Source organism: Haliotis cracherodii, unplaced genomic scaffold (assembly GCF_022045235.1).
Source record: "Haliotis cracherodii isolate W230 unplaced genomic scaffold, xgHalCrac1.p SCAF_12, whole genome shotgun sequence".
NCBI lineage: Eukaryota > Metazoa > Mollusca > Gastropoda > Lepetellida > Haliotidae > Haliotis > Haliotis cracherodii.
The window spans coordinates 1514360-1528902 of record NW_027266267.1 but is presented as its reverse complement, the minus strand read 5'-3'; the positions used below and the strand labels follow the sequence as shown (position 1 = coordinate 1528902).

Below are 14543 nucleotides of genomic sequence, written 5' to 3'. Positions count from 1 at the left end.
CTCCGTTCTGTTCAGAATTTATTTATATTAATATAAAAATAATTATTTGGTTCGTAAATTGTTTTTCATAAAAAATACTTTTTGCTGGTATGAGATCAAAAGTAATTATGTTTTCGTCAGATGTTTGCGAAATTAAAATCAAGGAAACACACTTTCGTTTAACTAAGGATCCCTGGTATGGTGCTGACATTTCAATCAGGCACCTCTGAATTCGAAATCCCAATCATGAGTTCTTTTTTTAAACGCCATTTCACCATACCTCATCGCATCGTGATTATGTTCTTATCAATCGTCAAACAAATGAACGAATCTTTTACGTTCGCTTCTCTCTACTATCAATTGAACAGTTGTTGTTTGTTCTGCTCAAAGTACTGTTTATATACACAGCTTACTGTTTTTATTGAAATGAAAGGATTTCTTAGTTTCGTTGTTTCGTTAGTTCACAAACTTAGGATAGATCCAAGGATCATCTGAATGGTACTGACACTTCAATTACAATAATCAAACCTAATCAAATGCATTTTTTGTAAGATTCTCATGATCGAATCAGGTACGAGAGAAGCCATTTAAATACCTAAATATGGACGTATTTTTTCTTGTAAGATTATCAGGGGCTTTCTTGTTATGATCTTTTTCAGATATGCCACTGCCTCTTCATGTTCTGCCTTGCTCACCTTATGATGACAAACTCAAGAAGTCTTTCATATACCAACTGTCACTCCATGTTGACATACACAGGGAGCTGTCGCCGACTGTTTCACCACCGATCATTGTGATATTCCGGCCTCAAGGCAGGCCCAACGATGAATTTGATTGCGTGGTTCAACCTTTCTTTGGAAAGTATAAGATGTGTTGTAAGTGAAGACTGCTATATTGAATAGTGCAAATTGATCTATATGTTGATTAATTGTTTTATTCTCGACTGCTTATCATCTTCAGTAACTCTGTAAAATGTTGATGACTTTGATGGAGTTGTTCTACCTTTCCCTTGTAAATGTGAAATGTGTTGAATGTTTCATTCCCGTCTGCGTAACAAGTCCAGTTATTCTGTAATGATGCATTATCTTATCCAGTCTGGTGAATGCGAAATTAAGGACTACTATACAAAAAGTAATGAATTATTAAATGTTTCATTTTGTCATTAAGAAAAGTTTTCTTGTCCTTCTTTATAATGAAGAGGGGTTTATGACTATAGTTTTCAGCATAAGATATTTTGATAAATTGTAGTTTTACAGATGCTGTTCTGGAGAACATATCAATCTGAACATAATTATAATTTAAGCATCTACTAAACTGCAGATATAAAAAGCATTGATCTTTTCATTTCAGGTAATTCTAACTGTGGGAACGTTATTCTCTTCACTGCCTTTGCCACGTCACAGCGGTATGGCCGGGGTTTCACTCCAGATTGTGTATCACGCTTTAAGTACACGGACAAACTCTTTATAACGTCCGGACATCTTGATACACAAGTCAACAAGTCCACATTTGAAAGACTTGGGGCTATCCTTGTGAACGAATATGAATTTAAGGTATGTACACATTATAAAACTGGGACATAATCAAAAGAGATGACACTTTAGTTATATATTTGTAGGATAAATGTAAAGCCGGAATTTAACGATTTGAATACGATTATTTTCTTTAATATATTAGCAGGTTACTGATGACCAATTAAAACTAGGCCATTCTACTGGAAGTGATGCTGACAGTCAAGTGGACAAAGGCAAATCTGCTGGAAGAGATGCCGACAGTCAAGGGCACAAAAGCAAATGTACTGGAAGTGATGCTGACAGTCAAGTGGACAAAGGCAAATCTACTGGAAGTGATGCTGACAGTCAGGTGGACAATGGCGAATCTGCTGGAAGTGATGCTGACAGTCAAGTGGACAAAGGCAAATCTGCTGGAAGAGATGCTGACAGTCAAGGGCACAAAGGCAAATCTACTAGAAGTGATGCTGACAGTCAAGTGGACAAAGTCAAATCTGCTGGAAGTGATGCTGACAGTCAGGAGGACAAAGGCAAATCTACTGGAAGTGATGCTGACAGTCAAGTGGACAATGGCAAATCTGCTGGAAGTGATGCTGACAGTCAAGTGGACAATGGCGAATCTGCTAGAAGTAATGCTGACAGTCAGGTGGACAAAGGCAAATCTGCTGGAAGTGATGCTGACAGTCAAGTCGACAATGTCGAATCTGCTGAAAGTGATGCTTACAGTCAAGTTGACAAAGTCAAATTTGCTGGAAGTGATGCTGACAGTCAAGTGGACAAAGTCAAATCTGCTGGAAGTGATGCTGACAGTCAAGTGGACAAAGGTAAATCTACTGGAAGTGATGCTGACAGTCAAGTGGACAAAGGTAAATCTGCTGGAAGTGATGCTGACAGTCAAGTTGACAATGGAAAATCTACTGGAAGTGATGCTGACAGTCAAGTGGACAATGGCGAATCTGCTGGAAGTGATGCTGACAGTCAAGTGAACAAAGTCAAATCTGCTGGAAGAGATGCTGACAGTCAAGGGCACAAAGGTAAATCTACTGGAAGTGATGCTGACAGTCAGATGGACAATGGCGAATCTACTGGAAGTGATGCTGACAGTCATGTGGACAAAGGCGTATCTGCTGGAAGTGATGCTGACAGTCAAGTGGACAAAGGCAAATCCGCTGGAAGTGATGCTGACAGTCAAGTGGACAATGGCGAATCTGCTGGAAATGATGCTGACAGTCAAGTGGACAAAGTCAAATCTGCTGGAAGTGATGCTGACAGTCAAGTGGACAAAGGCAAATCTGCTGGAAGAGATGCTGACAGTCAAGGGCACAAAGGCAAATCTACTAAAAGTGATGCTGACAGTCAAGTGGACAAAGGCAAATCTGCTGGAAGTGATGCTGACAGTCAAGTGGACAATGTCGAATCTGCTGGAAGTGATGCTGACAGTCAGGTGGACAAAGGCAAATCTGTTGGAAGTGATGCTGACAGTCAAGTCGACAATGTCGAATCTGCTGGAAGTGATGCTTACAGTCAAGTTGACAAAGTCAAATTTGCTGGAAGTGATGCTGACAGTCAAGTGGACAAAGTCAAATCTGCTGGAAGTGATGCTGACAGTCAAGTGGACAAAGGCAAATCTACTGGAAGTGATGCTGACAGTCAAGTGGACAAAGGTAAATCTGCTGGAAGTGATGCTGACAGTCAAGTTGACAATGGAAAATCTACTGGAAGTGATGCTGACAGTCAAGTGGACAATGGCGAATCTGCTGGAAGTGATGCTGACAGTCAAGTGAACAAAGTCAAATCTGCTGGAAGAGATGCTGACAGTCAAGGGCACAAAGGTAAATCTACTGGAAGTGATGCTGACAGTCAGATGGACAATGGCGAATCTACTGGAAGTGATGCTGACAGTCATGTGGACAAAGGCGTATCTGCTGGAAGTGATGCTGACAGTCAAGTGGACAAAGGCAAATCCGCTGGAAGTGATGCTGACAGTCAAGTGGACAATGGCGAATCTGCTGGAAGTGATGCTGACAGTCAAGTGGACAAAGTCAAATCTGCTGGAAGTGATGCTGACAGTCAAGTGCACAAAGGTAAATCTACTGGAAGTGATGATGACAGTCAAGTGGACAATGGCGAATCTGCTGGAAGTGATGTTGACAGGCAGGTGGACAAAGTCAAATCTACTGGAAGTGATGCTGACAGTCAAGTGGACAAAGGCAAATCTACTGGAAGTGATGCTGACAGTCAGGTGGACAAAGGGAAATCTACTGGAACTGATACTAACAGCCATGTTGACAGAAACCACTCTATTATAAGGTATACTGGTGTTCAAGTGGACAGAGATCACTCTACTGTAAGTAAGGCCAACAGCCAAGGGGAGAGAGACCACTCTACGGGAAGAGATGCCGACAGCCATGTTGGCATAGACCACTTTTTTAGAAGTGATGCAAGCATCCAAGTGGACAACGCCTATTCTTCCAGAAAAGATGCCAACAGCCAAGCGGGCAAAGCGCACTTCACTGTAAGTGATGCCACAGGCCAATTGGAAAACGGCAGCTCTGATCCAAATTCCGAAACTGGAATCATTTGCAATTTCGGTGACATTAGTAAGTATTTATGAGCAACATGTGTGTACCCTTGTATGGGTTATATTATCTCAGTGATGCCCCATTTATCCCGCAGTAGTGATCACTGATATTGTCCGGAGTAAAATATTTCCAGATTAAAGAAACATGGGGACAAAGAGCATAACGTTGTTTGCATAGAAGTGTTGTCAGTTGTAATTATTCTGAAGTTTCTGAGTCTATAACTATCACTAAATCAATCCTTTCTGTATTTCAGACAGATTGCGGACGATACGGCAAGAAATAGAGAGAGAAACAACTGATTTGAAAAAAAAGGTGGAGAAAAGGTTTGCATTACAACCAGGGAAACTACTGAGAATACTTGAAGCGGTGATGGAATATCTGGACCATAGGCAGGAGGTAACACAAATCACGTGATGTAGGATATTGTTCTTTCACATCTACGATGTCTTTTAGATAAAGCATGTCGGCTTTACATATTTCTTCCTCTGAAATACTGTGGGTTTAACACTGCACATAATTATGCATCCCTTTGGACATTCTTGGTCATGCCACATGCATGTCTCCCAAACTGTCTTAAATAGGGATTTGATGGTCAGGCTCTATGAATTCGACTGTGTGTAATCATGCCGGTATGCTTACAGTTACTGGTTTATCTGGATCAGATTCGATTGTTTACAGGACACTGTGAAATAAATTGAACAGTTGTTACTTGGCGATCACCAACCTTCTTGGTGCTTCATCCACAGACGTTGTTGTTTACTCAATCATGAAACAAATAGAGCGTTTTAGTATTTCAATATATATTTCAATGTTAACTTGAAAATTAAACGGTATAATTGACTCCAAATAGATTTGAAATGTTTGTATAATCAATATCAGGCAGATTCCTTGTATGTATAGCAGGCTATATAGGGTTAATGTTTATTTTATGTTTATGTCAAAGCAAGTTGCAGAGCATATTACAATTATTAGTCATACTTTGGAACAGGAAACGAAGACTGTTTGTCGGGGAGAATAATGGATTTATATTACATGTTATACAAAATATAGTACTACCCTGCATGTATTTCAAGAGACGTTTCACGATACAAATTATCATCTTTTTCAGGCTGCGGATACTTCGGAGATGAGGGGAAGAGGTAAGTTTCAAACGGAAGTTTGTGGTAAACACATAAGTTATGTAGTAAAATAAAACATTCAATGGGACTGTAACACTTGCAATGTAAGTTTAACACACGTTACCATTATCACTATAAATAGAGTTTTCATACATCTCTTAATGTAGACCGCCTCCGTGGTCTTGTGGTAGTGCGTCCGCCCGGAGAGCGGAAGGTCTGGGGTTCGATCCCCGGCCGCGTCATATCAAAAGACGTTAAAAGATGGTACTTGTTGTTACCCTGTCTGGCGCTCGGCATTAAGGGGCTAAAACAAGGACTGGTCGGCTCGGAGTCAGTATACTGTGTCTGAGTGTGGTATTCATGTTAAACTGCGGCATGGTATCTCAGTGAGCTAGCACTATAAATAGGCATCAGTCCGGACTAGTACAAGCAGCCGCACAAACACATACACGTACGTGCACGTCGCTATATAAGTGCAATAATCTTGGACGCGACGTTTAACCCAATTTCACCTCACCTCACCTCTTAATGTAATATCAGTGGATTAAAAACGTTTTTCCTCGTGCTCACATACCGACTATGAGCATCGTGAATGAATGAATTGAACTACTGTCGAGCAAAATCAATAGTTTTTTGGATATTTATGTCACCTTTCTATTTTGTAAAGATGTGGGTAGTTTGTAAGTTTCAAACGGACGTTTTTGATCGCAGAAGTAATCACAGAATCAAGGAGAAATGCAGTCTATGTAGAAAGTTACGATTTTAAATATAGTGAGTGAGTTAATGCTTTACATCACATCGGCAATATTTCAGCCATATCGTGACGAGATTATAAATATAAGGCTATAATGTGTTACATATTTTCCCAATACCTTTAATTGTCTTGATATTTTAAAAACAGTGTGTCAAACGAAATGGTTTAATGCTCCTATTTTGTAGTTCAAGTAAAGAATACGAGCATCGTGAATGAATGCCTTGGGCAACTGTTAAGCAGCAACAATCAGTGTAATTTGTTTATGTCATCTTTCTGTATTGATAAAGATACGTCGTTTAGGCACTAACTTGTAATATTTGTTTGTGGGTGAGAATATGATATAATACTGATAAACATTCTCAACAGCTCCACCCCTGCCCAGAGACGATATGGCCAGCACAATAGAGGATCGACTGGTGCTGGAAAAAGGCTCCCTTAATAAGATAACACAAGCTCTGCTAGAGGTACAGTACCATTTACGTCAGGGTGCTAAGTTTCTGTTGGTGCATAACTTTGTATTGTGTTTAATATACAGTCAAATGTAGAAAGGGACATGAGATCAGGACATCTTGGTAGATGCCAATATAGAGATGTTTTGACACTGTTCCGTCGCCCCGTCAGTAAGTTGAATGTTTCATTATATGCTGTTCTTAATGTGCGTAACTAATGATACATGCTCCGTACTGTTATTTTATTGCATGTTGCATGTTGCATGTGTACACTGCTTGTTTTCAATTTTCTAGGAGTCAGGGCATAACCCTTCTGTACATTCCGGATGCGGCCAAAATGTCGATGACATAGGTAAGTTTGTTGGAACAAGAGTGGCCTAACTTTGTGTATGTTTATTTGTACTGTGAAAACTGCATTAATCCTACCAATAAACTCTTGTCAAGGGCAACATATTTCCAGATTAAGCAAGTGTACAAAGTGGTACCATGTTGTATGCATTTGAATGTTCTCAGTAATAAGGATCCTGAAGGTACATTTCCTGAGTGTGAACGCGTCACTAAATCCAAACTCTCTTACTGGGATATTTCAGACAGATTGAGGATGATTAAGGATGAAATGAAGACAAAGACAACTGATTTGCAACTGAGGGTTGAGACCAAGTTAAAGTTGCCAGTAGGAATACTACCTAGAATACTTGATAAGATCCTGATACATCTGGAACAGGAACGAGAGGTAACAGAAATCTCATGATCTAGGGTATAATATTTTTTGTCATCAATCATATGTTTCAGATTGTGCTGGTCAAACTCATATATTTCTTCCACTGAAAAATTGTAGGTTTAACTCTTGCTTATCAATTCTATATCCCTGTAGACATGCCAGGTCAGAAATCCTCATGTATGTCATCCGAAAGGTTTAAAGTGGGGATGTTGCTGACTGTATGTCATTATGCCATGAAGCCATATATTATTGCTGGTGCTTTCAGTTACCAGATTGTTGTGATAATATCATAACGCTGTGATATAAATGGAAAAATTCTGACTAGTCGATCACAGGCATGCTCACTGCTTCATTCTACAGTTTTTTTGTATTTATGTAGAACAGTGGTTAACTGCTTCAATGTCCATGTACCATTGCATTATTAACAAAAACAGTCTTATTGATTTCAAATTTTAAAACGACTGTTTTTTGTATTAAAATTAGGCCGATTTTATGCATGTTCAGCCAGCTATATATGGATTATATTGATGTTTATGTTTATGTCAAAGCAAATTATGCCCTCACTTTTTGAAATGCGTTTTGTGTCTTTTTTTTATGAAGAATGTGTATGTTTTAGATAAGTCTATCATGTATAACAGTGCATATACAATTATTAGCTAAACTTTGGGAAGGGAAACCAGGACTGTGCATTGGAGAGAGGAATGGAATTCTATTACTTGTTATACAAAATACTACTACCCTCCATGTGAATGGGTGAGTATGGTTTAACACCGCTTTTAGCAATATTCCAGCAATATCACAGCGGGGGACACCAGAACTGGGCTTCACACATTGTACCCATGTCGGGAATCGAATCTGGGCCGTCAGCGTGACGACCCTGCATGTATTTCAAGAGACGTTTTGCAGGATACATTTTCATGTTTTTCAGGCTGTAGCAACTGCAGAGATAGGGGACAGATGTAAGTCCCAAAAGGAAGTTCCTGATCAGAGAAGTAAAACCAGAAGTAACGTAATTGTAGCGTGAGCATATGATGGGGGCTTCAACCAAACATTTAATGAGACTGTAAGGTTTCACACACCTTTAAATGTATTATCAATGGATTAAAAACGCTTTTTAATGATGCTCAAATATGGACTATGAGCATCGTGAATGACTGTTTCGATTCTTTATGTCACCTCTTTATTTTGATTTAAATGATTTAAATTCTCAACAGCTCCACTTCTGCTTGGAGATGATGTGACCAACAAGATAGAGGAGCGACTGAAACTGGATAAAGGATCAGTTAATAAGACCATATCATCTCTGCTAGAGGTACTAATCATGTCAGAGCAGTAATATACAACGATGTAAGATCGCTCTTGGTATCCCTGTCTTACAACGATAAATGATTGCAATGTTTCTTTCCCCCTTGGCACTGAGTCAAGCCAAGTGTAAATGTATGCGAATTGTGTTTAATCGTGCTTCCAATAAACAAGGCAATCAACAACAAAATCAATGATGTAACAGATCAACTGATCTTATATAATGATAGTAGCAGTTTGTCTGCTTTCAAATAATGTTTGTGGCTTAGCAGTGGTGACTATGTTGGAGAAAGGCTATAGTATAACACACTTCCAATGCTAGACGTCGTCATGTGTGAACTGTTTTGTTGATCCTTTCAGGTGAGCCAAGAAGTGGGCTTCTTTAGGAAAGTCAAGGACACTCTGAAGAGACCTATAAAGTGGGTGAAAAATATATTCTCCTGGAAGAGCTAGCTGAGGAAGTGGTAGTGAAGAAGTGTTATATGACGCCTCTACATGAACAAACAGGTGTCGGCAGAGAAGCTACATGAACATTAGTTGAGACTTTGAGACAATTGGCACAAACTACTTAACTGTCTTAATCAGCAACTTTCCGGGACAGTTGCAGCAGGTAAGGCGAATAAAATGCACCCATGCAGAATATCTATTATCACATGAAAAAAAATCGGCAAAGGTCAATTTCAGTCAGTCTGGAGAATGCATAGCAGTATGATCTATGTACCATGTCAGACTGTGAATAATTTAGGCTGCGCCAGGCAGCAAACGAATCTATCTACCATGTCTGACTGTAAATGGTGCTAAATGTTGAAATGTGAGTTTGTAGTATTTACCTGATACTAATATGTGTTGTATGTGCAAGCTTTCAAAGTTTAGAGAACATAGTGCTATTGTCTATGTATATATCTGTTTGTACGTAAGTTATCAGTCTTGCTAAATATGTATCCTGTATCTGAGAAAATAAATTAATCGAAAAAAAGCTTAACCAAACTGAGCTCGATAATCTAATATAAGGCGTAACAGATGTTGAGGATGACTAGTGATGCTAACAATCGCATTGGGTGAAGAAGCGCCTTTATACTTGGTTTATTTCACTTTATTCTGATTATCATTCAACTAAACTTGTCTTATAACCCCAAAGCAGGATGTTGAAATGACAACCAATGAATAATGATCCACTATTCGCGAATCTGCGTACAACGGATTCTAGCACAACTAAAACTTAAGTATCAATGTGTTTACAAATAAGAAAACTATTATTGTTTTATACATCACACTGTCTACGATTTTGTGCAAAGTGTGAATCCTGTATTCTGGACGAGAGTGAACTAGAAATTTTTTTCCCACATCTAGATTGCTGCACATTGTACCACAATGTTCCCATTAAAGACAATGTGTAAATTTATTGTTACTACTGCCCATTTAATTTATGCAGGAAGTAAAGTGTTGGAAAGTTTGTATGTTGTTTAACGCCCCACTCAGCAATATTCTAGCTATATGACGGTGGTCTGTACATAATTAAGTCTGGACCAGACAATCCAGTGATTGACATCATCAGCATCGATCCATTTATTTGGAATACGATGACATGAATCAACCAAGTCAGTGAGCCTGACCACTAACTGACAGCTCATGTCCATGATAAAATACTATAGTACGGCACCAGTGTAAGTAACTAATGTTGTAGCCAGTCATTGAATGTATGCCTTCGACAGTAAACAATCTCGATAGGAAACGTGATGACAACTTCTTATCTCAACAACCAGAAAATACACATAAATAGGGGTTATCACGCGAGTGTGTTTGGGGATAGCAAATATCCTGCACTAGGAATAAACACTGTATTTAGCGAGCCTTGGCTAAATGACCCCAACGGATATAGTTTTTATCCGTTAGCATTATCCTGCCGAGAAACCTACCCATTATATGATACTTATGTCACATAGAAATGAACGTATGAAAGGCTGCACGTTTGTTTTGATTATGCCATGTATGAATTTATAGTTAAATTCTATTGATTTAATATCGCTTGCATATTTCCTTTATTGATTAAATATATCCTTCCAAACCAAAGCCATTTAAAGCATACATAGATTACTTTACCAGTTTTCATTAAGGAATTATAAAATTGTCTGCTTCCTTTACTATGATTTGATGTTGATTAAAGTGTCAGACATGTTCATGGAACACCAACATTATAGAGGTTCAAATTGTGGGCGTGTTTCAACATTGTCCTCTATGACGGAGGAATGTTGAATTGTTACTTAGAAGCTGACGGATGACAAAGTAGCTAAACTTTATATGGATAACAAGTAGATCCTTATACCGTTGTTTTTGGAGGAATGTTCATCAACAATTTGTTATAATCTAAAAACGTACCCTTAATATGTATCACATGTACAGTTGTCCTTAAACACCTTGAAACTCATTAAACCTTTTTCGGTACCAATTTGTTTAACTTAATGTGTCTTCTTTTTCACACAACTATTTATAACAAAGTCGCAATCTTGAAAGTGACTAGTATGCCACAGAGGGTCCATAATTATTTTTATTTACAAGACAGGCATAAGATATCCCATGCTTACTGTAGAACTTTGCCAAAGTATTTAAAACGTCTCTCTAAAATAGAAAATCGATATGATAATGTGTACTGATACATGCTCCTTCATTTAAACATATGTGGAAATGGAAATATGATATGTTGGCTGCATCTTATTGATAGCTCGTTTCACAAATGACCATTTTAAAGAATCAGTAACAGCACTAAGATCTATCATCGCAAGATATCTTCTTAATCATTAAAATTATCCTCTTCATGTTATCAGGTTTGTCATTCCAGTTGAAGTTATAGAATATTTAATTTTGTCGTTTTTTAAAACTTTCCAGTGGATTCGGCAATGATCTAAACTCATGCCCTATTGTTGACAATGCAAGTGTCTTTATAAACGTTTTTTTAACGCATTCAATTTTGTTGTTTTTCTGATGTTCATGACTCAAAGGTCGTCTAGTTGTGGGTTCAAGTTTATCCCTAGAACGTCAAAATTGCCTTTATGCCAATCTAATTGCTTATATTCTGATAGTCTAACATTGCTATTGGTAATTGTGCCAGTCATATTGTTTAGTTTTAGCTACATTATTCTTAAGGCCTGATATTTCTTTAAATAAGTCAAGAGTATCTAAAGCAGCTTTGAGGCTTGATTCTGTACAATCTAGTTCGGTATCATCAGCATATTGTCCAAGTTTATTTTCAGTATTATTGATATTTATCCGCCTTATTAGTTTTTTTTAATTATAACCATATTCCCTAAAATGTCAGCCACAAAAGGAAAGCGATACGGAGGAGAGGGTCACCCTGCCTGCAGCCTCTTTCATTTTGAAAGATGCGGATCATCAGTCTGAGTTACTTCTCAACATACTGATCCATTTTCTAAGAACTGGGCCCAGACCGTACATTTCAAGGACTAACATCATCACACTTTTCGATGCAGTATCAAACGTTTTTTTCAAAATCAATCAAAATCAGTTGTTCATGCTTTATTTTGTTTCCTGGTTTTGTTTCACAGATCACATAGTTTCAAAGATGGAATGCTTGAAAGACCCACACCACTTCCATTACATCTCACTTCCCACCTCCGTAACGTGTTCAATAGAAACCTTAGACGCTCGAATGTTCTGCCAATTTCCAAATTAATATATCTTTAATTTGAAAACCTAAGGTTAACGAGGCGCTTGTGTTGCTTGTTTACTCTCGTCTTTATTAAATGAGACTGACAAGGGTTTACAACAAGGCAAAACTGATTCTGCTGTTGGGTTACGACATTGTATTAGTGGGGAGACTCTTTGGAGTGGGTTGCTTACTTATATCAATGCGGAGTCTCTTTGGAGTGGGTTGCTTACTTATATCAGTCGGGAGCCGCTGTGGAGTGGGTTGCTTACTTGTATCAGTGAGGAGCCTCTTTCGAGTGGGTTGATTACTTATATCAGTGGGGAGCCTCTTTGGAGTGGGCTACTTACTTGTATTAGTGGGGAGCCTCTTTGGAGTGGGCTACTTACTTACGTCAGTGGGGAGCATCTTTGGAGTGGGCTGCTTACTTGTATTAGTCGGGAACCTCTTTGGAGTGGGCTACTTACTTCTATAAGTGGGGAGCATCTTTGGAGTGGGTTCCTTACTTGTATTACTGGGAAGCCTCTTTGGAGTGGCCTGCTTACTTGTATTAGTGGGGAGCCTCTTTGGAGTGGGTTATTACTTGTATTAGTGGGGAGCCTCTTTGGAGATGGTTGCTTACTTCTATCAGTGGGGAGCCTCTTTGGAGTGTGTTGCTTACTTATATCAGTGGGGAGCCTCTTTGGAGTGGCTGCTTACTTGTATCAGTGGGGAGCCTCTTTGGAGTAGGTTGCTTACTTATATCAGTGGGCAGCCTCTTTGGAGTGGGTTGCTTACTTACATCAATGGGGAGCCTCTTTGGAGTAGGTTGCTTACTTGTATTAGTGGGGAGCCTCTTTAGAGAGGGCTACTTACTTGTATTAGAGGGGAGCCTCTTTGGAGTGGGCTGCTTACTTGTATTAGTAGAGAGCCTCTTTGGAGTGGGCTGCTTACTTGTATTAGTGGGTAACCTCTTTGGAGTGGGCTGCTTACTTGTATGAGTGGGGAGCCTCTTTGTAATTGGTTGCTTACTTGTATTAGTAGGGAGCCTCTTTGAAGTAGGCTACTTACTTGTATTAGTGGGAGGTCTCTTTGGAGTGGGCTGCTTACTTGTATTAGTAGGGAGCCTCTTTTGAGTTGGTTGCTTACTTGTATTAGAGGGGAGGTTCTTTGGAGTGGACTACTTACTTATATCAGAGGGGAGACTCTTTGGAGTTGGCTACTTATATATATATCAGTGGATAGCCTCTTTGGAATGGGCTACTTACTTGTATTAGTTTTGAATCCTCTTTGGTGTGGGCTGCTTACTTGTATTAGTGGGGAGCCTCTTTGGAGTGTGTTGCTTACTTGTATTAGTAGGGAGTCCCTTTGGAGTTGGCTGCTTACTTGTATTAGTTTTGAAGCCTCTTTGATCTTGGCTGCTTACATGTACTAATGGGGAGCCTCTTTGGAGTGTGTTGCTTACTTGTATTAGTAGGGAGGTTCTTTGGAGTAGGCTACTTACTTGTATTAGTTGGGAGCCTCTTTGGACTGGCTTGCTTACTTGTATTAGTGAGGAGCCTCTTTGGAGTGGGTTGTTTACTTGTATTAGTTGGGAGCCTCTTTGAAGTGGGTTGCTTACTTGTATTAGTGGGAAGGCTCTCTGGAGTGGGCTACTTACTTATATCAGAGGGGAGCCTCTTTGGAGTGTGCTACTTACTAATATAAGTGGGGAGCCTCTTTGGAGTGAGTTGCTTACTTGTATTAGTGTGGAGCCTCTTTGGACTGGTTTGCTTACTTGTATTAGTGGCGAGCCTCTTTGGAGTTGGTTTCTTAATTGCATTAGTGTGGAGCCTCTTTGGAGTGGGTTGCTTACTTGTATCATTGTTAAGGCTCTTTAGATTGGGTTGTTTACTTATATCACTGGGGAGCCTCTTTGGAGTGGGCTGCTTACTTGTATTGGGGGGGAGCCTCTTTTGAGTAGGCTACTTACTTGTATTAGTAGGGAGCCTCTTTGGAGTGGGTTGCTTACTTGTTTCAGTGTGGAGCCTCTTTGGAGTTGGTTGCTTACTTATATCAGTGGGGAGCCTCTTAAGAGTTGGTTGCTTACTTATATCAGTGAGGAGCCTCTTTGGAGTGGGATTCTTACTTATGTCGATGGGGAGCCACTTTGGAGTGGGTTGCTTACTTATATCAGTTGGGAGCCTCTTTGGAGTGGGTTGCTTACTTGTATCAGTGAGGAGCCTCTTTGGAGTGGGTTACTTACATGTATTTATGGGGAGCCTCTTTTGAGTGTGTTACTTGCATCAGTGGGGAGCCTCTTTGGAGTGGGTTGCTTACTTGATTCAGTGGGCACCCTCTTTGAAGTGGATTGCTTACTTATATCAGTTGGGAGTTTCTTTGGAGTGGGTTGTTTACTTATATCAGTTGGGAGCCTCTTTGCAGTTGGTTGCTTACTTCTATCAGTGAGGAGCCTCTTTGGAGTGTGTTGCTTACTTGTATTAGTGG

General features: G+C 39.4%; 1 protein-coding gene across 1 annotated transcript; it reads left to right on the top strand.

The window, feature by feature from the left end:
* Window positions 1–640: 640 nt before the first annotated feature.
* On the top strand, window positions 641–8869 carry LOC139458038 (clumping factor A-like). The gene is made up of 10 exons (XM_071239354.1): window positions 641–851; window positions 1330–1532; window positions 1660–3307; window positions 4022–4090; window positions 4326–4468; window positions 5181–5211; window positions 6311–6408; window positions 6688–6745; window positions 8329–8426; window positions 8777–8869. The coding sequence occupies exons 1-10, from the start codon at window positions 641–643 to the stop codon at window positions 8867–8869; spliced, it is 2652 nt and encodes an 883-aa protein (XP_071095455.1).
* Window positions 8870–14543: the final 5674 nt, after the last annotated feature.